Here is a 21,565-nt window from a genome sequence, read left to right as displayed (position 1 = left end):
AAAAGGTAATTCAGGAAATTTTTTCTATAGAAAAAGTGAATTCAGCAACAGTTTTCTGTAGAAAAAGTCAATTCACCCAAACCTTTCTATCCAAAAAGTCAATTCATCTAACTTTTTCTATAGAAAAGGCCAATTTAGCCAAAGTTTTCTAGTGAGGAAATCAATTCAGCAAACTTTTTCTATGAAAAAAATCAATTCAGCTAACTATTTCTATAGAAAATGTCAATTCAGCTAAATTCTTCTAAAGAAAATAACAACTGAACTAACTTTTTCCATAGAAGAGGTGAATTCAATCAACCTTTTCTATAGATGAAACCAATTCACCGAATTGTTCTATAGGAAAAACATTTAGCTAACTAAAAGTCAATTCATATAATTTTTTCTATAGAAAAAGTCAATTCAGCAACCTTTTTCTAAGGAAGAAATCAATTCAACAAACATTTTCTATGAAAACAAATTAATTCAGAGACCTTTTTTATAGAAAAAGTCAACTCAACCAACCTTTTCTATTGAAAAAGTCAATTCAGCAAACTTTTTCTATAGAAAAAATCAATTCAGCAAACTTTTTCAATAGGAAAAGTCAATTCAGCTAACAGTTTTTATAGAAAAATCCAATTCAGCTAACAGTTTCAATAAAAAAGTGAATTCAGATATGTTTTCCTATAGAAAAAGTTAGTTCAACTAACCTTTTCTATCAAAAAAATCAATTCATTTAACTTTACTATAGAAAAGTCAATTCAGCCAACTTTTTCTAAGGAAGAAATCAATTCAGCAAACTTTTTCTATGAAAAAATCAATTCAGCTAACTATTTCTATAAAAAATTTCAATTCAGCTAAATTCTTCTAAGAAAATAACAATTGAACTAACTTTTTCCATAGAAGAGGTGAATTCAATCAACCTTTTCTATAGAAGAAACCAATTCACGGAATTGTTCTATAGAAAAAACATTTAGCTAACTAAAAGTCAATTCATATAACTTTTTCTATAGAAAAAGCCAATTCAGCAAGCTTTTTCTAAGGAAGAAATCAATTCAACAAACATTTTCTATGAAAACAAATTAATTCAGAGATCTTTTTTTTATAGAAAAAGTCAACTCAACCAACTTTTTCTATTGAAAAAGTCAATTCAGCAAACTTTTTCTATAGGAAAATCAATTCAGCTAACAGTTTCAATAAAAAAGTTAGTTCAACTAACCTTTTCTATCAAAAACATCAATTCAGCTTAAAAAGTCAATTTAGCCAACTTTTTCTAAGGAAGAAATCAATTCAGCAAATTTTTTCTATAGGAAAAGCCAATTCACCTAACAGTATCAATAAAAAATTCAATAAGGTAACTTTTTCTATAGAAAAAGTTAATTCAGCTAAATTTTTCTATAGAAAAAGTTAATTCAGCAAACTTTTTCTATGGAAAAAGTCAATTCAGCAAACTTTTTTCGATTGCAAAAGGCAATACAGCAAACTTTTTCTATAGAAAAAGTCAATTCAGCAAATTTTTCTTATAGAAAATGTGAATTCAGCAACAGTTTTCTGTACAAAAAGTCAATTCACCCAACCTTTTCTATCAAAAAAGTCAATTAATCTAACTTTTTCTAAAGAAAAAGTAAATTCAGCCAAATATTGCTAAGGAGGAAATCAATTCAGCAAACTTTTTCTATGAAAAAAAATCAATTTAGCGATCTTTTTCTATAGAAAAGTCAGTTAAGCCAAATTTTTCCATTGAAAATTTCAATTCAGCTAACTATTTCTATAGAAAATTTCAATTCAGCTAAATTCTTCTAAAGAAAATATCAATTGAACTAATTTTTTCTATAGAAGGGGTGAATTCAATCTTCTTTATAGAAAAAGTCAACTCAGCAAACTTTTTCTATTGAAAAAGCCATTTCAGCTAAATTTTTCTATAGAAAAAGTCAATTCAGCAAACTTTTTCTATGGAAAAAGTCAATTCAGCAAATTTTTTCTATTGAAAAAGTCTATACAGCAAACTTTTTCTATAAAAAAGTCAATTCAGAAAACTTTTTCTATAGAATAGTTCATTCAGCCAATTTTTCTATAGAAAATGTCAAAGTCAATTCAGCTAAATTTTTCTATTGAAAAAGCCATTTCAGCAAACTTTTTCTATAGAAAAAATCAATTCAGCAAACTTTTTCTCTAGGAAAAGTCAATTCAGCCAACAGTTTCTATAGAAAAAGCCAATTCAGTTAACAGTTTCAATAAAAAAGTTAATTCAGCTAAGTTTTTCTATAGAAAATGTTAATTCAATTAACATTTTCTATCAAAAAATCAATTCATCTAACTTTTACTATAGCAAAGTCAATTCAGCCAACTTTTTCTATAGAAAATGTCAATTCAGCAAACTTTTTCTACGAAAAAAATCAATTCATCGATCTTTTTCTATAGAAAAAGTCAACTAAGCCAACTTTTTCTATAAAAAAAGTCAATTCAGCGAACTTTTTCTATAGAAAAAGTCAACTAAGCCAACTTTTTCTATGAAAAATGTGAATTCAGTGAACTAACTCCTTCCATAGAAAACGTTAATTCAGCGAACTGGTTCCATAGAAAAACTCAATTCAGCTAACGTTTGCTATAGGAAAAGTTAATTCAGCTAACTTTTTCAATAAAAATGTCAATTCAGCCAACCTTTTCTAAAGAAGAGTCAATTCAGCCAACTTTTTCTATAGACAAATTCAATTCAGCCAACTTTTTCTATAGAAAAGTCTATAGGAAAAGTCTATTTAGCTAACATTTTCTATAAAAAAGTCTATTCAACTAGCAGATTCAATAAAAATGTCAATTTAGCTAACCTTTTCTGTCAAAAAAGTCAATACATTTAACTTTTTCTATAGAAAAAGTCAATTCAGCTAACTTTTTCTAAGGAAGAAATCAATTCAGCAAACTTTTTCTATTGAAAAAATCAATTCAGCGATCTTTTTATATAGAAAAAGTGAACTCAGTCAACTTTTTCTATAAAAAAGTCAATTCAGAAAACTTTCTATAGTAAATTTCAATTCAGTCTTTATTTTCTATACAAAAGCCAATTCAGCAAATTTTTCCAATTCAATTTAGCTAAATTCTTCAAAAGAAAATATCAATTCAGCTAGCTTTTTCTATAGAAAATGTGAATCCAGCCAACGTTTTTCTATAGAAGAAATCAGTTCAGCCAATGTTTCCGTAGAAAAAACTATTCAGCTAACTTTTCAATTCAGCGAAAATTTTCAATGGAAAATGTCAACTTATTGAACTATATCTTTCCATAGAAGAAGTTAATTCAGCGAACTGTTTCCATAGAAAAACTCAATTCAGATAACTTTTGCCAAAGAAAAAGTTTAATTCAGCTAGTTTTTCTACAGAACAAGTTAATTCAGCTAACTAAAAGAAAAAAGTCAATTCAGCCAACTTTTTCTAAAGAAAAATTTAATTCAGCCAACTTTTTCTAAAGAAAAATGCAATTCAGCAAACTTTTTCTATAGAAAAGTCAATTCAGCAAACAGTTTTTATAGAAAAAGTCAATTCAGGTAACAGTCTCTATAGAAAAAGTCAATTTAGCTAAGCTTTTCTATCAAAAACGTCAATTCATCTAACTTTTTCTAAGAAAGTCAAAGTCAGGAAAGTTGTTTTATAGAAAAAGTCAATTCAGCAAAGTTTTTCTATAGTAAAAGTAAATTCAGCGAATTATTTCCATACCAAATGTCAAATCAGCGCACTTTTCTATCAAAAAAGTCAATTCAGCGAACTTTTTCTATCGAAACAATTCAATTTAGCAAAGATTCTCCATAGCAAAAGTCAATTCAGCAACTTTTTCAATACCAACTGTCAATTCAGCCAATTTTTTTTATAGAAAAAAAATCAATTTATCAATTGTTTCTATAGAAAAAGTAAATACGGCGACCTTTCCCATAGAAATATCAATTTTATCAATTTTTCTATAGATAAAGCCAATTCAGCTAACTTTTTCTATAGAAAATGTCAATTCAGCTAAATTCTTCTAAAGAAAATATGAATTCAGCTAGCTTTTTCTATAGAAAAGGTGAATCCAGCCAACTTTTTCTATAGAAAAAAATCAATTCAGCCAACTTTTCTGTAGAAAAAACAATTCAGCTAATTTTTTCTGTAGAGAAAGTCAATTCAGCAAAATTTTTCTATGGAAAATGTCAATTCAGTAAATTTTTTTCGGTCAAAAATTCATTTCTATCAATTCAATTCTATCGAAAAATTCAATTTAGCGAAATTTTTCCATAGCAAAATTTAATTCAGGGAAGTTGTTTTATAGAAAAAGTCAATTCAGCAAAGTTATTCTATAGAAAATGTCAATTCAGCTATGTTTTTCAATAGCAAAATTCAATTCAACGAACTTTTTCCATAAGAAAAGTCAATTCAGCAAAATTTTTCTATAGAAAAAAATCAATTTATCAATTGTTTCCATAGAAAAATAAATTTGATCAACTTTTTCTATAGAAAATCCAATTCAGCTAAGTTTTTCTTTTATAGAAAATGTCATTTCTGCTAACTTTTTCTGTAGAAAAAGTCAATTCAGCTAAATTTGTTATTGTCAACATAAGTTTATTTTTCTATTCAGCCACCAATGTCTGTAGAAAATTTCAATTCAGCCGCTTAACAATTTGCATTCAGCCAATTTGTTGCCATGAAATACTGGAATGTCAACGGTGGGCAAATTCAAAGCCCAATCTTCCTGATGGTGGTCAATTTTGAAAATATTTATTTTTTATAATCTCCTGGATTTGGATTAGAGGTTTGGACAAATTAGAACAGCCGCAAAACTTACCCTGAACAAAGATGTTATTCCTGCCGCTTGGTTTTGTTGTTGCTGTTGTTTGTTCTTCTTTGACTCGTTTTATTTAAAAGGTTGGTTGTTGGTGGGTTTTGTTCGGTTTGTTCTTTGATTTGGTTAGTAGTTGTTGTTGTTGGTTGGTCGGTTTTGTCTGGTTAGCTGTGCGATTTTTGTATACCCGGATAATGTGTTTGCGGTTTTTTCGTGTCGATTTAAATATTTCGTCGTCGTCGTCGCCGTCTTTCCCTTAAAGAGTTGGTTTAGCTGAGGGGGTGGTTGGTTCGGTGGATGACTGACTGGCTAGCTGACTCTCTGTTTGTTTGGCGGCAGATGGTAGGTGGGCGGTTAAATGGATGCTGAGTTGTTTGATGGGCGGGTTAGGTTGGTTGGTGGTAGGATGCCTGGATATTTATGCACAAATACACACACAGACGCACGCACGCAAATGTTCTTTACGAGCCGAGCAAATTGACTTTCAAGACAAGAAACAAACAAAAGAATTGACGTCCTCTACAAACAACAAAGAAAAGAGAAGCTGATGATGTGCAAAGTTGTAAAAGTTGGTTATGTTTCGGTCGGGGGAGGCTGTGTGGGTGAGTGAGTACGACTGGGTAGATTTCGCCAAAAGCAGAAAAAACTCTAAACACATCAGACATTTGTGATTAGAAGAAAGCAGAGATGGCATGTCATAAATGTCGTAAATAAGGAAAACGTAATTCAGCAAATTCAATGGTTTTTTATTAAAAAAAGTCAAGTCAGCGAACTTTTTCTGTAGAAAAAGTCTAACAGAGAACTTTTTCTACCGAAAAATTCAATTCAGCCAAGTTTTTCTATGGAAAATGTTTATTCAGCCAACCTTTTTGTAGTAATGTCAATTCAACTAAAAGCCAACGCAGCTAAGTTTTTCAGTGGAAAAATTCAATTCAGCGAACTTTTCTATAGAAGAAGGCAACTCAGCGATCTTTTTCTTTAGAAAAAGCAATTCAGCTTACATGTTCTATAGAAAAAGTTAATTCAGCACTGTTTTTTTATAGAAATATTCAATTCAGCTAACATTTTCTACAGAAAATTTTAATTCAGCAAATTTGTTCTATTAAAAATGACCATTCAGCAAAATTGTTGTAATGAAAAAGTCCATTCAGATAACTTTTTCTAGAGAAAATGCCAAAGCAACGAACTTTTTCTTTAGAAAAAATCAATTCAGCAAACTTTGCTATAGAAAAAGTGAATTCAGCACATTTTTTGTAGAAAGAGTCAATTCAGCAAACTTTTTCCATGGAACAATTCTGTAACTTTTCTTTAGAAAAATACAATTAAGCAAACTTTTTCTATTGAAAAAGTCAATTCAGCAAACTTTTGCTATAGAAAAAGTGAATTCAGCACATTTTTTGTAGAAAGAGTCAATTCAGCAAACTTTTTCCATAGAACAAATTTCACTGAAAAGATTTTTTCTATAGAAAAAGTTTGCTAAATTGCCTTTTTCTATAGAAAAAGTTTGCTGAATTCACTTTTTCTATAGAAAAAGTTTGCTGAATAGCCTTTTTCAATACAAAAAGTTTGCTGAGTTGCCTTTTTGTATGGAAAAGTATGCTGAATTGACATTTTCTGTAAAAAAAAAATTGCTGAATTGCATCTTTCTATGGAAAAAGATCCCTGAATTTACTTTTTCTATAGAAGAAGTTCTCTGAACTGATCTATAGAAAAAGTCAATTCAGCAAAATTTTTCTATAGAAAAACTCAATACAGTGAACTTTGTCTATAGAAACAGTCCATTCAGCAAACTTTTTCTGTGGAAAAATCATCTCAGCAAACTTTTTCTATAGAAAAAGCCAATTCAGCAAATGTTTTCTATAAAAAAAGTCTATTCAGCAAAATTTTTCAATAGAAAAAGTGAGTTCAGCAAACTTTTTCTGTGGGAAAAATCATCTCAACGAACTCTTTCAATAGGAAAAGTCAATTCTGCAAACTTTTTCTATAGGAAAAGTCAATTCTGCAAACTGTTTCTGTAGAAAAATTCTATAGGAAAAGTCTATTCAGCTATCTTCTTCTATGGAAAAAGTCAATTCAGCAAACTTTTTCTATGGAAAAATCATCTCAGCGAATTTTTTCGATAGAAAAAATCAATTCTGCAAACTTTTTCTATAGGAAAAGTCAATTCAGCAAACTGTTTTCTGTAGAAAAAGTCAATTCAGCAAACGTTTTCAATAGAAAAAGTAAATTCAGCACACTTTTTCTATAGAATAAATTTCATTGAAAAGATTTTTTTATGGAAAAAGTTTGTTGAATTGACTTTTTCAATAGAACAAGTTTGCTGAATTGACTTTTGCTATAGAAAAAGTTTGCTCAGTTGCCTTTTTCTATGAAAAGTTTGCTGAATTGAGTTTTTCTGTAACAAAAATGCTGAATTGCATATTTCTATGGAAAAAAATCCCTGAATTGACTTTTTCTCTAGAAAAAGTTTGGTGGATTGCCTTGTTCTATAGCAAAAGTTTACTTTACTGACTTTTTCCCATAGAAAAAGTTCACTGTATTGACTTTTTCTATAGAAAAAGTTCACTGTATTGGCTTTTTCTATAGAAAAAGTTTGCTGAATTGACTTTTTCTATAGAGGAAGTTCGCTGAATTGACTTTTTCTATAGAAAAAGTTTCATGAATTGACATTTTCTCTAGAAAAAGTTAACTTTATTGAGCTTTTCTATAGAAAAATTTTGCTGAATTGACTTTTTCTACAGAAAACGTTTGCTGAATTGACTATTCCTATGGACAAAGATTGCACAATTGACTTTCTACATAGAAAAAGTTCGCTGAGATGATTTTTTCCACAGAAAAAGTTTGCTGAATTGAAATTTTTTAACGAAAAAGTTCACTGGATTGAGTTTTTCTATAAAAAAGTTCACTAAATTGACTTTTTCTACAGAAAGATTTTGCTGAATTGACTTTTCCTATAGAAAAGTTTGCACAATTAACTTTTTCCATAGAAAAAGTTAGCTGAAACGATTTTTTCCACAGAAAAAGTTTGCTGAATTAACATTTTTATAGAAGAAGTTCACTGTATTGAGTTTTTCTATAGAAACATTTTGCTGAATTGACTTTTTCCATAGAAAAAGTTTGCTGAATTGACTTTTTCTATAGAAAAAGTTAGCTTAATTGACTTTTTCTATAGAAAAAGTTTGCTGAATAGACTTTTTTACAGAAGAAGATAGCTGAATAGACTTTTCCTATAGAAAAAGGTTGCAAAATTGACTTTTTCTATAGAAAAAGTTTGCTTAATTGACTTTTTCTATAGAAAAAGTTTGCTGAATAGAATTTTTTACAGAAGAAGATAGCTGAATAGAGTTTTATTATAGAAAAAGGTTGCAGAATTGACTTTTTCTATCGAAAAAGTTCGCTGAGATGTTTTTTTCCACAGAAAAAGTTTGCTGAATTGACTTTTTCTATAGAAAAAATCACTGCATTGATTTTTTTCTGCACAAAAAGTTCGCTGAATTATTATTTTTTATAGGAAATGGTCTTTTTCTTTATTAAAAGTTTGCACAATTGCATTTTTCTATGGAAAAAGTTCGCTGCATTCAGTTTTTCTACAGAAAAAACAGAATTGACTTTTCCTATAGAAAAAGTTTGCAGAATTGACTTTTCCTGTAGAAAAAGTTTGCAGAATTGATGAAAAAAGATTACTTTTTCTATATAAAAAGTTAGCTGAATTGACTTTTTCTATAGAAAAAGTTTGCTGAATTGACTTTTTCTATAGAAAAAGTTTGCTGAATTGACTTTTTCTATAGAAAAAGTTTGCTTAATTGACTTTTTCCATAAAAAAAAGTTTGCTGAATTTACTTTTTGTATACATAAGTTCGCAGACTTGACTTTTTCTAATAAAAAAATTTGCTGAATAGATCTTTTCTACCGAAGAAGTCAGCTGAATAGACTTTTCCTATAAAAAAAGTTTGCAGAATTGACTTTTTCTATCGAAAAAGTTCGCTGAGATGATTTAATCCACAGAAAAAGTTTGCTGAATTGACTTTTTCTATAGAAAAACTTCACTGCATTGACTTTTTCTATAGAAAAAGTTCACTGCATTGATTTTTTCTGTAGAAAAAGTTCGCTGAATTATTATTTTCTATAGGAACTGGCCTTTTTCTTTATTAAAAGTATTCTCAATTGCATTTTTCTATAGAAAAGGTTCGATGCATTCACTTTTTGTATAGAAAAGTTTTGCTGAATTTACTTTTTCCATAGAAAGTTTCCTGAATTGATTTTTCCTATAGAAAAAGTTTGCAGAATTGACTTTTTCTATAGACAAGTTTTGCTGAATTTAATTTTTCCATAGAAAAAGTTTCCTGAATTGACTTTTCCTATAAAAAAAGTTTGCAGAATTGTTTTTTTCTATCGAAAAAGTTTGCTGAGATGATTTTTCCCATAGAAAAGGTTTGCTGAATTGGCTTTTTCTATATAAAAAGTTTGCTGAATTGTTTTTTTCTATATAAAAAGTTGGCTGGATTGACATTTTATATTAAAAAATCGCTGAATTGACTTTTCCTATAGAAAAATTTGCTGATTTAACTTTTTCTATGAATTAACTTGAATTAACTTTATATCGACACCTCCAAATAATAGTATGCTAAGTCTAAAAAGTGAGTTTTGCAGGAGAAGCTCTCAAAGTTTGGAAGTTTTTTGAACTTCAGTACTATGCTAAGTCAATATTTCTTTATAACTTCTGTTCGGATTGACCGATCATTACCAAAATTAGACAGAATTCAAGTTAAAGGACGTTCGACACCTCCAAATAATAGTTTGTTAATTCTGAAAAGCGAGTTTTGCAGGACAAGCTCTAAAAGTTTGGAAATTTCTTTGACCTTCAGTACTATGCTTAGTAAATATTTGTTTATAACTTCTGTTCGGATTGTCCGATCATTACCAAAATTTGACAGAATTTACGTTAAAGGACGTTAAATATAAAAATGTAAAGAACTTGAAAACATGTTAAGTCGACTTAGCATACTATTGTTTGGAGGCGTCGATATATAGAAAATGTGGGCTGAATTGGCTTTATTCTATAGAAAAAAACAATTATAAATGGATTTTCCTATAGAAAATTTGTCTGTATTTTATTTTTCCATAGAAAATATGTTATCAAACTTTAAAACCTAAAAGTTCCCGAAATTCGTACGTTTTATACATATGATACAAGTATGTGAAATTTATTACTTTCTTTTACTTGTTAAAAATTGTAAACCCGAAAATCTTTACAACCATCTTCGTGTTGAAATCCACCAGCATACACACTAACAAACACACAAACACGGACTCAGTCACTGACTTTAAAGAGTATTTATTTTCTTCTGCTTTCAAAGGGGAGACGGAAGAAGAAGATGCAGAGGACGTTTTTTAAACAATACCAACCTATTATCAAATATCAAACCAAGAAAAATCCAACATTTTGATTTTTGTTACGGCGTTTTTGTTGTTGTTGATGATAAGTTTTTTCGTTTGTTAATTCAATTTTTGGTTAAGTGAAAAATAAAACAACACTTTTAACAGACAACGAACGAAACGATAGACGGCAAAAAAACTGAGAGTTATTGTGTCGCAGGCATTTTGTAGATAAAGGCACACATTACAGATTTTTTTGTCTTGGCTATAATTTTTTTTTTTGTTACACCCTAAATGGAGGAAGGCGATATTTGCGGAGGGAACTCTTCGTTTGAACGGTTTAAAACGTTTTGCGAGGGGTAGTTTTTTTTATTATTTGTTTAAAGGATTTGATTGCTTTATTTTGGTTGTTTTTTTAAAGATGATTGTAAAATTTGTTTTGGCGAAATTTTCTTTTTTTCCTAACAAAGGCAAATTTTTGCACACACACGCCAATACGAACACACGCACACACGTAGAAATTTCACTGATAACAATGAACAACTAAATATTTTGCACCGTCTTTTCTGCTGTTGTTGTTGCTGGCTGTTTTTGGTACTCAATAAACGACGGGACAACTGATAAGAAACGACATGACTCAAAAGGACTACACGGAAGACTAAAAAAGCACATTTGGAAATTTTCTTCATATACAAAAGCCGTTGGTTGGTTGGCTGGTCGCCTTTACCACTGAGCGTGGTGAACGTAATAGAAGTTATCACGCTCCTGCTGGTGTAATTGTTCTCAGTTTGCTAATGGTCACACAGGCACACACACAGGTATATAGCGGCTTTATTTTTGAATTGTTGTGTGGTGAAAAGCTTTTCGGTCTGTGGTTAGATTTTTGCGATATGGAGCCCCATGGAGCTTTTCATGATGTTGTGGCGCCCAATGTTGCTAAACATTGATGCAAGACTTCAAGTTAGAAGTTTCTTTACTATTTTAAAAATTCACGTTTTGTGGATTTATAATTTTTTTCCGTAGAAAATTTACATGAATTTTCTACAGCAAAGAGTTTGCTGAATAGCTCTTTACTGTAGAGTTAAATAACATTTTTCAAAAAAAAGTTTGCGACACATCTTTTTGGTAAAAAAATACAACATCCACATAAAAAAAATTGTTGAACTTGTTGTTGACTTTTTCTATAGAAAAAATTTGCTGAATTCACTTTTTCTATAGAAAAAGTTCGCTGAATTGACATTTTCTGTAGAAAAGTTTTGCTGAATTGACTTTTTATATAGGAAAAGTTTGCTGAATTCACGTTTTATATAGAAAAAGCTTGCTTTTCTATAAAAAAAACTTAGCTGAATTGACCTCTTCTACAGAAAAGTTTTGCTAGATTAACTTTTTTATAGGAAAAAGTTTGCTGAATTGTTTTTTCTGTAGAAAAAAATCTTCTGAATTGACTTTTTCTATAGAAAAAGTTTGCTGAATTGATTTATTCAATAGACAAAGTTTGCTGAATTCATTTTTATATAAAAAAACTTTCCTAAATTCTCTTTTCTATAAGAAAAAGTTTGCTGAATTGACTTTTTCTATAGAAAAAGTTTGCTGAATGTACATTTTATATAGAAACAGCGATTTTTTACAGAAAAATTTTGCTAGATTAACTTTTTTATAGGAAAAACTTTACTGAATTGTTTTTTCTATAGAAAAATTTTTTTTTATTGACTTTTCCTATAGAAAAAGTTTGCTGAATTCATTTTTATAAAGAAAAAGCTAGCTGAATTACCTTTTTCTACAGAAGAAGTTTGCTGAATTGCCTTTTTCTATAAAAAAAAGTTTGCTGATTAATTTTTCTATAAAAAACTTTCCTAAATTCACTTTTTCTATAGAAAAAAGTTTACTGAATTGACTTTTTCTATAGAAAAAGTTTGATGAATTCACATTTTATATAGTAAAAGCTTGCTGAATTGACTTTTCTATAAAAACACTTGGCTGAATTGACCTTTTTTACAGAAAAATTTTGCTAGATTAACTTTTTTTATTGCCGAATTGTTTTTCTATAGAAAATCTTTCCTGAATTCACTTTTTCTATAGAAAAACTTCGCTGAATTGGCCTTTTCTATAGAAAAAGTTTGTTGAATTGACTATTTTTACAGAAAAAGTTTGCTGAATTCACTTTTTATATAGAAAAAGCTTGCTGAATTGACTTTTTATACAGAAAAAGCTTGCAAATTTACTTTTCTATAAAACAAACTTAGCTGAATTGACCTCTTTTACAGAAAAATTTTTCTAGATTAACTTTTTTATAGGAAAAAGTTTGCTGAATTGTTTTTTCTGTAGAAAAACTTTTCTGAATTGATTTTTTCTATAGAAAAAGTTTGCTGAATTCATTTTTATGTAGAAAAAGCTTGCTGAATTATCTTTTTCTACAGAAGAAGTTAGCCGAATTGACTTTTTCTATAAAAATGTCTTCTAAACTGACTTTTTTTATGGAAAAAGTTTGCTGAACTGAATTTTTCTATAAAAAATTTTGGTAAATTCACTTTTTCTATAGGAAAAACTTTGCTGAATTGATTTTTTTCTATAGAAACAGTTTGCTGAATTCACATTTTATATAGAAACAGCTTGCTGAATTTATTTTTCAATAAAAAAACTTGGCTGAATTGGCCTTTTTACAGAAAAATTTTGCTAGATTAACTTTTTTATAGGAAAAAGTTTGCTGTTTTGTTTTTTTTTTATAGAAAAAGCTTTTCTGAATTGATTTTTCTATAGAGAAAGTTTGCTGAATTCATTTTTAAATAGAAAAAGCTTGCTGAATTATCTTTTTCTATAAAAAAAGTTTTCTGAATTGACTTTTTCTTGCTGAATTGAATTCTTCTATAAAAAAAAAATTTGCTAAATTCACATTTTCTATAGAAACAGTTTGCTGAAATGACTTTTTCTACAGAAAAAGTTTGCTGAATTGATTTATTCTATAGAGAAAGTTTGCTGAATTGACTTGTTATAGAGAAAGTTCGCTGAATTTATTTTTTTCTATAAAGAAAGTTAGCTGAATTAACTTTTTCTATAGCAAAGTTGGCTGCATTGGAATTTTTATTAAAAAAGTTAGCTGAATTTACTTTTTCTACAGAGAAATTAGCTGAATTCACTTTTCTATAGAAAACCCTCGCTGAATTGTCGTTTTCTACAGAAAAAGTTTGTTAAATTGACTTTTTCTGTAGAAAAAGTTCGCAGAACTGATTTTTCTGTAGAAAAGGTCTGCGGAATTGACTTTTTCTATAGAAAAACGTTGCTGTATTCACTTTTTATATAGAAAACGTTTTCTGAATTGACTTTTTCTTTAGAAAAAGTTTGGTGAATTGATTTTTTCTAGAAAAAGTTTGCTAAATTCACCTTTTCTATAGAAAATGTTTGCAGAATTGACTTTTTCTACAGAAAAACTTAGCTGAATTGTCTTTTCCTACAGAAAAACTTTGCTGAATTCACTTTTTTGCTGAATTGACTTTTGCTGAATTGTCTTATTCTATAGAGAAAGTTCGCTGAATTTAATTTTTTTCTATAAAGAATTAACTTTTTCTATAGCAAAGTTGGCTGAATTGGAATTTTTATTAAAAAACTTAGCTGAATTTACTTTTTCTACAGAGAAATTAGCTGAATTCACTTTTCTATAGAAAAACCTCGCTGAATAGGCTTTTTCTATAGAAAAAGTTTGTCGAATTGAATTTTTATGTAGAAAAAGTTCGCAGAACTGATTTTTCTGTAGAAAGGTCTGCTGAATTGAATTTTTCTATAGAAAAATTTTGCTGTATTCACTTTTTATATAGAAAACGTTTGCTGAATTATCTTTTTCTATAGAAAAACTTTGTTGAATTGACCTTTTCTTTAGAAAAAGTTTGCTGAATTGACTTTTTCTAGAAAAAGTTTGCTAAATTCACCTTTTCTATAGAAAATGTTTGCTGAATTGACTTTTTTTACAGAAAAACTTTGCTGAATGGTTTTTTTCAGCAGAAAAACTTTGCAGAATTGACTTTTTCCTTAGAAAAAGTTTGCTAAATTGACTTTTTCTAGGTAAAGTGTGCTAAATTCACTTTTTCTTTAGAGAAAGTTTGCAGATGTTACTCTTTCTACAGAAAAAGTTTGCTGAATTGACTTATTTTATAGAGAAAGTTTGCTGAATTGACTTTTATAAAAAGAAAATTTGTTGAATTAACTTTTTCTATAGCAAAGTTGGCTGAATTGGAATTTTTATTGAAAAAGTTAGCTGAATTTACTTTTTCTACAGAAAAATTAGCTGAATTCACTTTTCTATAGAAAAGCTTAGCTGAATTAGCTTTATCTTCAGAAAAAGTTTGCTGAATTGGCCTTTTCTATAAAAAAACTTTGCTGAATTGACTTTTTCTTTAGAAAAAGTTTGCTGAACTAAGTTTTTCTACAAAAAGTTTGCTAAATTCACCTTTTCTATAGAAAAACTTTGCTAAATTGTCTTTTTCTACAGAAAAACTTTGCTGAATTGACTTTTTCTACAGAAAAACTTTGCTGAATTGACTTTTTCTTTAGAAAAAGTTTGCTGAATTGACTTTTTCTATAGAAACAGCTTGCTGGATTGTTTTTTTTTTCTATAGAAAAACTTTGCTGAATTGACTTTTTCTTGAGAAAAAGTTTGCAGAATTGACCTTTTCTATAAAAAATGAATTGATTTTTCTAAAGAAAAAGTTTGCTGAATTGATTTTTCTATAGAAAAAGGCTGCTAAATTGCGAGCTTTTGTGTCATTATCACGGAAATAAGGATTTGCCACTGAGAAAATTGGAGTCGCGAGGACATGCTGTTGCAAAAAATGAAAACTATTGTAGACGAGTCCTTAAACTACACTTTTACGAAAATGTTAGAAATTTTATGTGAGAGGTACCTGACGGAGTTGACCATTACAAACCATATTTGAACCTGATTTATGTCTGGAATAAATATTACCATATGTAAAGTTCGGACCAAATAGATTTCTCCCTTTCAGTCATTAAAAATATCAATATTAAATTTTAGTACTTCCACAAAGGTTTTATTTTAGGTTAGTATTGAAAGGGGCTAATATCACCCACTTAATTTTAGGGAAATAGTGTCAATGAAGGAAATATTCTTCATCGAATTTGAAGGTAATTTTCTTAACAAAAGAAGTCTGAAAGTCTAACAGATATCATTAAAAATCCCAATATCAAAATATGACTTCATATTTCAACGAAGATTTTTTAGGTTAGTTTCGAATGGGGCTAATATCTCCCACAAGACTTCATTTTTGGGGTCGATTATGGATAGCAACTCAACTGTAGTTGCGTTGCCAGAAGAGAAAATCATCCAATTAAAATGAGTAAAAGGACGGAAATGTTTGTCAAATTCAATCAATATCAGTGTTTTGAACCTTCAGCTATTAATTTAATTGTAAAAGAGTATTAATTTTAATGCAGAAATAGAAAATTATATTACTAAATTTGCTGTAGGCAACGCAACTGGAGTTGGGTTGCTATCCATAATCGACCCCTTAGGCAAAAGAAAAGCTTGATTGGCTTGAACATTTCGTTGAGTCGGCAAAGCTTGATTGGCATTGAAAATGTCGTTCAGTTGATTTACTTGACTCGTTTGTTGCGTTGACATAGAACGACTTATCTTGTTTTTTGTTCCAAAGCTTGAATAAAGAAACAAATGTTTGTTCACATATTTATTTTAATGCATGTCACCGAATAAAAGAAATCTCTAAGTCTAATACCTTTTGAAAAAAACACTTATTTTTTGTTCTAAAACTAACAGTTTATCTTTATTCTTTATTTAAGTAGTGTTTGTTGTTGTAATGGTTATCAAACTGGTATACATATTTGAATGTTTTTTCGTAATTGGTTTGTAAAAAAAAATAATGTGAATTCACTTCGGAATTAAGTAGTAAAATGTGTATAGAGATGTGGCGCAGAAAATACTGAAAATGATAATGGAGAATATACAGAACATTTGTTACACTTAATCACTCTTCTAATGACAATGGACTCGGTGATTTTTCGTTTGTCTTAACTGAGATGCGAAGAATACATACTTAAAATTACAATAATTTATAAATACAATCAATTTCATAAATAGAAAATTAAAAAAATGGACAATTTAAAAATATATTATTTTCAGTGTTAGAGATGATAATGACGGCCATCTTACTGGTTGTTTGCTATGAGATGAAAAAAAATCATTGATCTCATTTGGAAGGGAGGTAACTTGCTCTTTTGTTGTATGGTTATGATAATAAAAAACGTTTTTTTCGCAGCAGTATACTTCTAAATATTTTTGTTTAGCATTATTGTTTAAATGCATAGAGGTTCAGTTTTATATTTATCATTATAGATTGCTTGTATCGCGCAATGTTGATGCTCTCATATCAAGTCTTTCGTTCGCACTAATCATCAATGGTGTATTCTGGCAACTTGTCATATTTCGCCTTGGTTCCCTCATGATCAGTGTCGACAAGTAGAACGGTGTGTGAGTAACCCATGGTTACTTGAGGTATTTTCATGCTATCCATTTTCGGCACTTCCTTAGGAACTGTGGAAGACTTTTGGAATTCACCGATACCCAACTCACCATAGGTGGGTGAGGCACCCCAGGCAATTAGTGTGTCATCGGCTGAGATAACAATTGAGGTATTTGAACAGCCCACCGATGTGATGTTCCAACCAGATAAATCCTGCACCGGTTTGGGATACATATTGGCTTCACCAGTTTTCTTGTTTTGACCGAATAAAAATAGGACACCCAGCTCATTGACAATCAAGCTGTAGGTGGCGCCACAATAAACACTGCGACCACCACGACCTTGAATATCAAAGAATTTGATTAAACGTGGTACCATTTCATCCTTCGGTTCAGCATGACCCAAACGGCCGAACCCACCAAAGCCCCAGCTATAAACCCGTTTCTTGGAATCAATGGCCACCTAAAATAGAGACACAATTTAAACATTAATTTTCATGTTAACACCCATTATGTGTTTGTTGTATTCCTTCTTACCGTGTGATTGTTACCACAAGCAAAATCCACAATCTGCACATTATCCACCGGTGTTACGTGGCCCTCTTTGCTCTTTTCGATGTAAAGTACAATCTTCTTGGGAGATGTTTCGAAATGGAATGACAATTTATTGGCATTTACAAAATATTTTGCATCAGTATTGTGACCTAATTGACCATACTCCGGCAGACCGAATGTATGCAGATTTCCCTTGATATCCAATATCACCGAGAACTCAGCACCGCATCCAATGCGTATAATAGGTGGACCACGATAATTGATTAAGGTTGGTGTGGAAACAGTTGGAGTTGTATTTCCAATGCCACACTGGCCAGACTTGTTGTCACCGCAGGCAAAAACTCGTCCCGTATCGGTGAGGAAAAGTGAATGATGACGTCCAACGGCAGCCTGGACAACATTGATATTTTCCAGAGCCGGTATTATGGTTGGCTTTTCGCACAGCTTTGTATCGGGTAAACCCAATTGACCGGAAGGATTGCGACCAAAGGCCATGGCCCTGCGATCCATATTGATGAGAATTGTATGGGCTGCCGAACAGCTACTGGCCACAAACCGATACTAAAAAAGAAAGAAAAAGATTAACCAGTGGAACAGTGGCATACATTCCTGAGATGAGGAATTTTTATCACGGAAGGCCTTTTGTTGTTTTCAGGACAATCAAAGGAATCATCTGTACATAAATCCGTTGTACAAAACGGTGAGAACCATTTTCAGATGAAAAGAAGGAACACAAATTGATTTTACGAACAGTTGGCGGAAAAATCTTAAATTTTTTTTTCAAATAGTAAATTTTTTTCTAAGTATTTAAGGCTTTCTCCTATGGACAGGTGCAAATCTCGGGCACGGAAATAAAATTTTCTTTTAAATTGTAACTTTTTTCCACCTAAGCAATTTTTGGAACTTCAGAGGCCCATAGCTCGGGAAGTATGGACTTCCCCCCCGAAAAGCTTTATATTTTTGTAATCAGGACGAGAAGATATACCCATAGTAAAAATTTCAGATTTTTCTGCCAGGTGTTCGTAAAATCAATTTATGCCGAAAAGAAAACTATTCGTCTTCTTAAATTAGCACCATTTTGGCCTAATATTCCCGCCTACATTATTCATCTCTCCAAAACAACCCTCTTTCATTTACACTGAAAATATCAACCATTCACACTTACCTTTTCCTCCGTAAAGCGATGAAAACTATACAGATTTGGACGAACTTTAACAACATTTTTGCGATCTCTTTTTCCAGTAAGATCCCAGGTGACCATACCGGCAATAAGCATTTGACCTGGTGTCTTTTCCATTGAAGCCAATAAATCATCGGGTAATTTTGTTGGTGGGTCCATATCATCATTTGGTATTAAAACCTCCACTTGATTTGATGATGATTGACCGCCCTCAGCATCAGACTCTTCACTAACTTCGTCTTCATAGTCAGATTCTTTTTTCTTCGGACGTCTTTTGTTTGGTCCATTGCCATTACCACCAGCTTTACGTTTGGCCGACATTATAAGAAAATGAAATTGCTAAAAAGAAAAACAACAACATTGAGAAAATGAAGAACAGATAAGACAAAAAAGGTAAGAAAAAATGTCTTAGGGTTTCTTTTAGAAAGGCAACAAGAAAAGGAATACAACAGACTACCCCGCTAGTCTCTGGTTTCACCATTGCAACTCCACTTTAACAAGAACTCCCATTATACTTTGCACATAATTTCTGCAATGCAATGTCAAAGAACCATATTGTGGCGTCGTTATGTACCTCTCGTTGCTTATGCTGGCTTGTTCTTTGTAATTAAAGCGTTTGTTCACAGTTTGACCAAACTAAAGACATGGTATCTATGGTCATAAAAAACGGACAGAGAGGGGATAAAGTGGATAAAGTGTTTGCGGTTAAACAAGAATACAAAATGAAGGATTTGATTTTACTTGTAGAGAACCAAACATAGCAAAGCCAAACAAAAGAAGCCAAAGCCATTTGACAGATAAGCATCTTATTGTCAAATAGAGAGTTTTTTCAAAAATATTCAATATTTTTTATAATTTAAGATTTTTGCATAAGTATTACAAGTTCAACTACAGTCCAGACAACGAAGCCGACCGATTTTTTCGGCTCGCTCGCTCACGTCTGTGCAAGACAATCGGCGGCGGCGCGCCGAGTTATTTACCGACTCGCGGCTAAATTTAAGCTTTGTTAACATGTAGTCATGGCAGAACTACCAGGTAGTGGTATCACACCAGCTGATCGAATATGAAAAGTCAAATCCCTTTATAAAAAAATTATTTTTGTTGTAATTTCCCCAACAACATAAAGAAAATTTTGACATAACATATTCAAAATATTACGATACCACTACCTTGGTAATTGTGTCATGCATGTAGTTTAAACATAGTCCCGGTGCACACTAGAATGAATTTCATTAAAAAATTTCATGAAATTAGACGTTCTTAGATCAAATTCACCACTACAGAAATTTCATAAAATTTCTAAGGGGTGGTTTACACTATATGTAAATGTCACATGACACAAAATAAAATCATTCCATATCTACCCACGGAGGCAATTTGGAGACGTAGTTTTATTACATTATTGCTGGTGTGGACGAACAGAGTAAATTGCGTAAGGAAAATCTCCAATATTGCACATGAATATATAACGATAGAAAAGTTCATGTCATATGACATTTACATATAGTGTAAACTACCCCTAAGAAAGCTAAATTTCATGAATTTTTTTCAATGAAATCAGTCTAGTGTGGACCGTGACTATGTATATAGCGAAATTTCATGGATTTTTGCTGAAAATTATCGGCTTGCGCCGTTTCTACCGATTTGACGGCTGGCGATTTTTAGCCGATTTGAGCCGACAAAATCGGCGGCGGCTCGACTCGAAGATAAAGAGCGGCGGCGGCGCGCCGCCGATTTTCAGCCGACTGGCTTCCTCCTCTGCTACAGTCTACAGTCTATCGCTGAAGGCCACAAGCTTGTTTTTTCCTTTGAAATGTAGCGCTTGGTTTGGTTGTGTACGACGCCAGCCGAAAATGACATTCATATTTTTTGCACAATGCACAAGTTTTTTTCGTACATAATATTTATTATGTTATTTAATCATAGAAAACATTTGTTTTTTTCTAGCTTTACGAGCCTTTTATACTTACGTTTTTATTGAAAAATTGTCCTCTTAAGGATTTTTTCTTGTTTAAAACCAAAAATAATGCAAAATTCAAAGAACTTAAACAAATAGACGCACAAAAATCCGCAAAGAACTGAAATCACTCTCTTTGTGAATGAGCGTGGAGAAGTAATGTGAAATTTTCTCAGAGTTGTATTTGTTTATTTAAATGTTTGTTTACACTACACGGTTGTATTTTCCGTAAAATTGCAATGACATACATTACGTTTACATCAAGCCTGTGCACACCTCTAGTCCCGGGCCACACTAATACTTGGTTTACATTCGGCGTCGTTTCGTGATTTCAAAGGCGTTTCGTGATTTCGCGCGGTATCAGGCAAAATTTATCATGATTTCGCATACAAAAATGAAATCATCTCATTTCTTGATTTCAGCGAAACCAACATCGAAATCACAGTACACATGATACAACCCTGGTTTTGCCTAAAAAGTACCAAAAGTTGCAACACTTTTCACGTAACACAATGAACAAAGTAGATGGACAATTGATGCAACAAAAAATTTTGTATCAAAATTTGTAAACAATTTGTAAAAAAATATTAAATTATTATGCTATTTTTCATTGTGTTCGCGTACTTTTTTAATGGTAATGTTAGAAAAAAGACGAACTGTCAAAAATTGCTTTCCCATACAAATTTCTTAAAAAATGCGGGAACGGAAAAATGATGGTAATTTGCAAAAACTCCAGCAGAAATGTCAAAATCAACGTATCAGCCATCGTATTCAGAAGCCAATAATAATAATAGGCCAAATATCTATAGCAGAAAACAGCAGCTATTTTTGTTTGAAGAGAAGTGCATGCAACGCGTCGCACCACAACGAACCGTAGCTGTGTTCCTTCACTCACCTGAGGTTACCATTTTAACCATTTGTTACCATTTTTAACCTGCAAAGCGTTCCTTAACCCCGAAAAGTGGCAAAACTGGAAGCAATTTGTAAGAGAGTGAGAGGCGAGAGAGAGCGAAAATGGCTTTCTCTTCTACCACAGGCTACCAGCAAAATTTCTGCAGGTAGAATATGGCTAGAGATGGTATTTACCGGGTATTTACCCGGTAAATACCCACACGGTGGGTAAATACCGGGTAAATACCCATTTGTGGGTATTCATTTGGGTATTTACTATATTGAATGGCAAATACATCATTTTACACCCTATTCCTGGGTTTAGGATGTAAATTCTTTTCAAAA

General features: G+C 31.0%; 2 protein-coding genes across 6 annotated transcripts in view; both read right to left on the bottom strand.

The window, feature by feature from the left end:
• Positions 1-10,923, bottom strand: part of LOC141392140 (uncharacterized) — a 34,247-nt gene extending 23,324 nt beyond the window's left edge. Inside the window, exons 1-2 of the mRNA XM_073965094.1 lie at positions 10,184-10,923; positions 4,781-5,296 (exon numbers count right to left, since the gene is read on the bottom strand). The gene's annotated coding sequence lies outside the window, so the exon portion shown is untranslated. The remainder of the gene's footprint in view (positions 1-4,780; positions 5,297-10,183) is intronic.
• Positions 10,924-15,913: 4,990 nt separating this feature from the next.
• LOC141393666 (protein RCC2) lies at positions 15,914-20,544 on the bottom strand. 5 transcript variants are annotated; one of them, XM_073967017.1, is made up of 5 exons: positions 19,114-19,286; positions 18,947-19,023; positions 18,358-18,711; positions 17,175-17,753; positions 15,914-17,100 (listed from the first exon to the last, which is right to left on the bottom strand). In XM_073967017.1, exons 3-5 carry the CDS (start codon positions 18,691-18,693, stop codon positions 16,564-16,566), a joined length of 1,452 nt encoding a protein of 483 aa, XP_073823118.1. In that variant the 5' UTR covers positions 18,694-18,711; positions 18,947-19,023; positions 19,114-19,286; the 3' UTR covers positions 15,914-16,563. The 5 variants fall into 5 exon arrangements, with proteins under 5 accessions (XP_073823118.1, XP_073823113.1, XP_073823115.1 ...); XM_073967012.1 differs by having other exon boundaries at positions 18,830-19,023; positions 19,114-19,276; XM_073967014.1 differs by lacking the exons at positions 18,947-19,023; positions 19,114-19,286 and adding an exon at positions 20,343-20,544.
• Between the last annotated feature and the right edge of the window lie 1,021 nt (positions 20,545-21,565).

The sequence above is a fragment of the Musca autumnalis genome, unplaced genomic scaffold, assembly GCF_047663935.1.
Source record: "Musca autumnalis isolate F117 unplaced genomic scaffold, ASM4766393v1 scaffold_2, whole genome shotgun sequence".
Lineage (NCBI taxonomy): Eukaryota > Metazoa > Arthropoda > Insecta > Diptera > Muscidae > Musca > Musca autumnalis.
The sequence above is the reverse complement of the archived record's forward strand: the minus strand, read 5'-3'. Positions and strand labels throughout refer to the sequence as shown.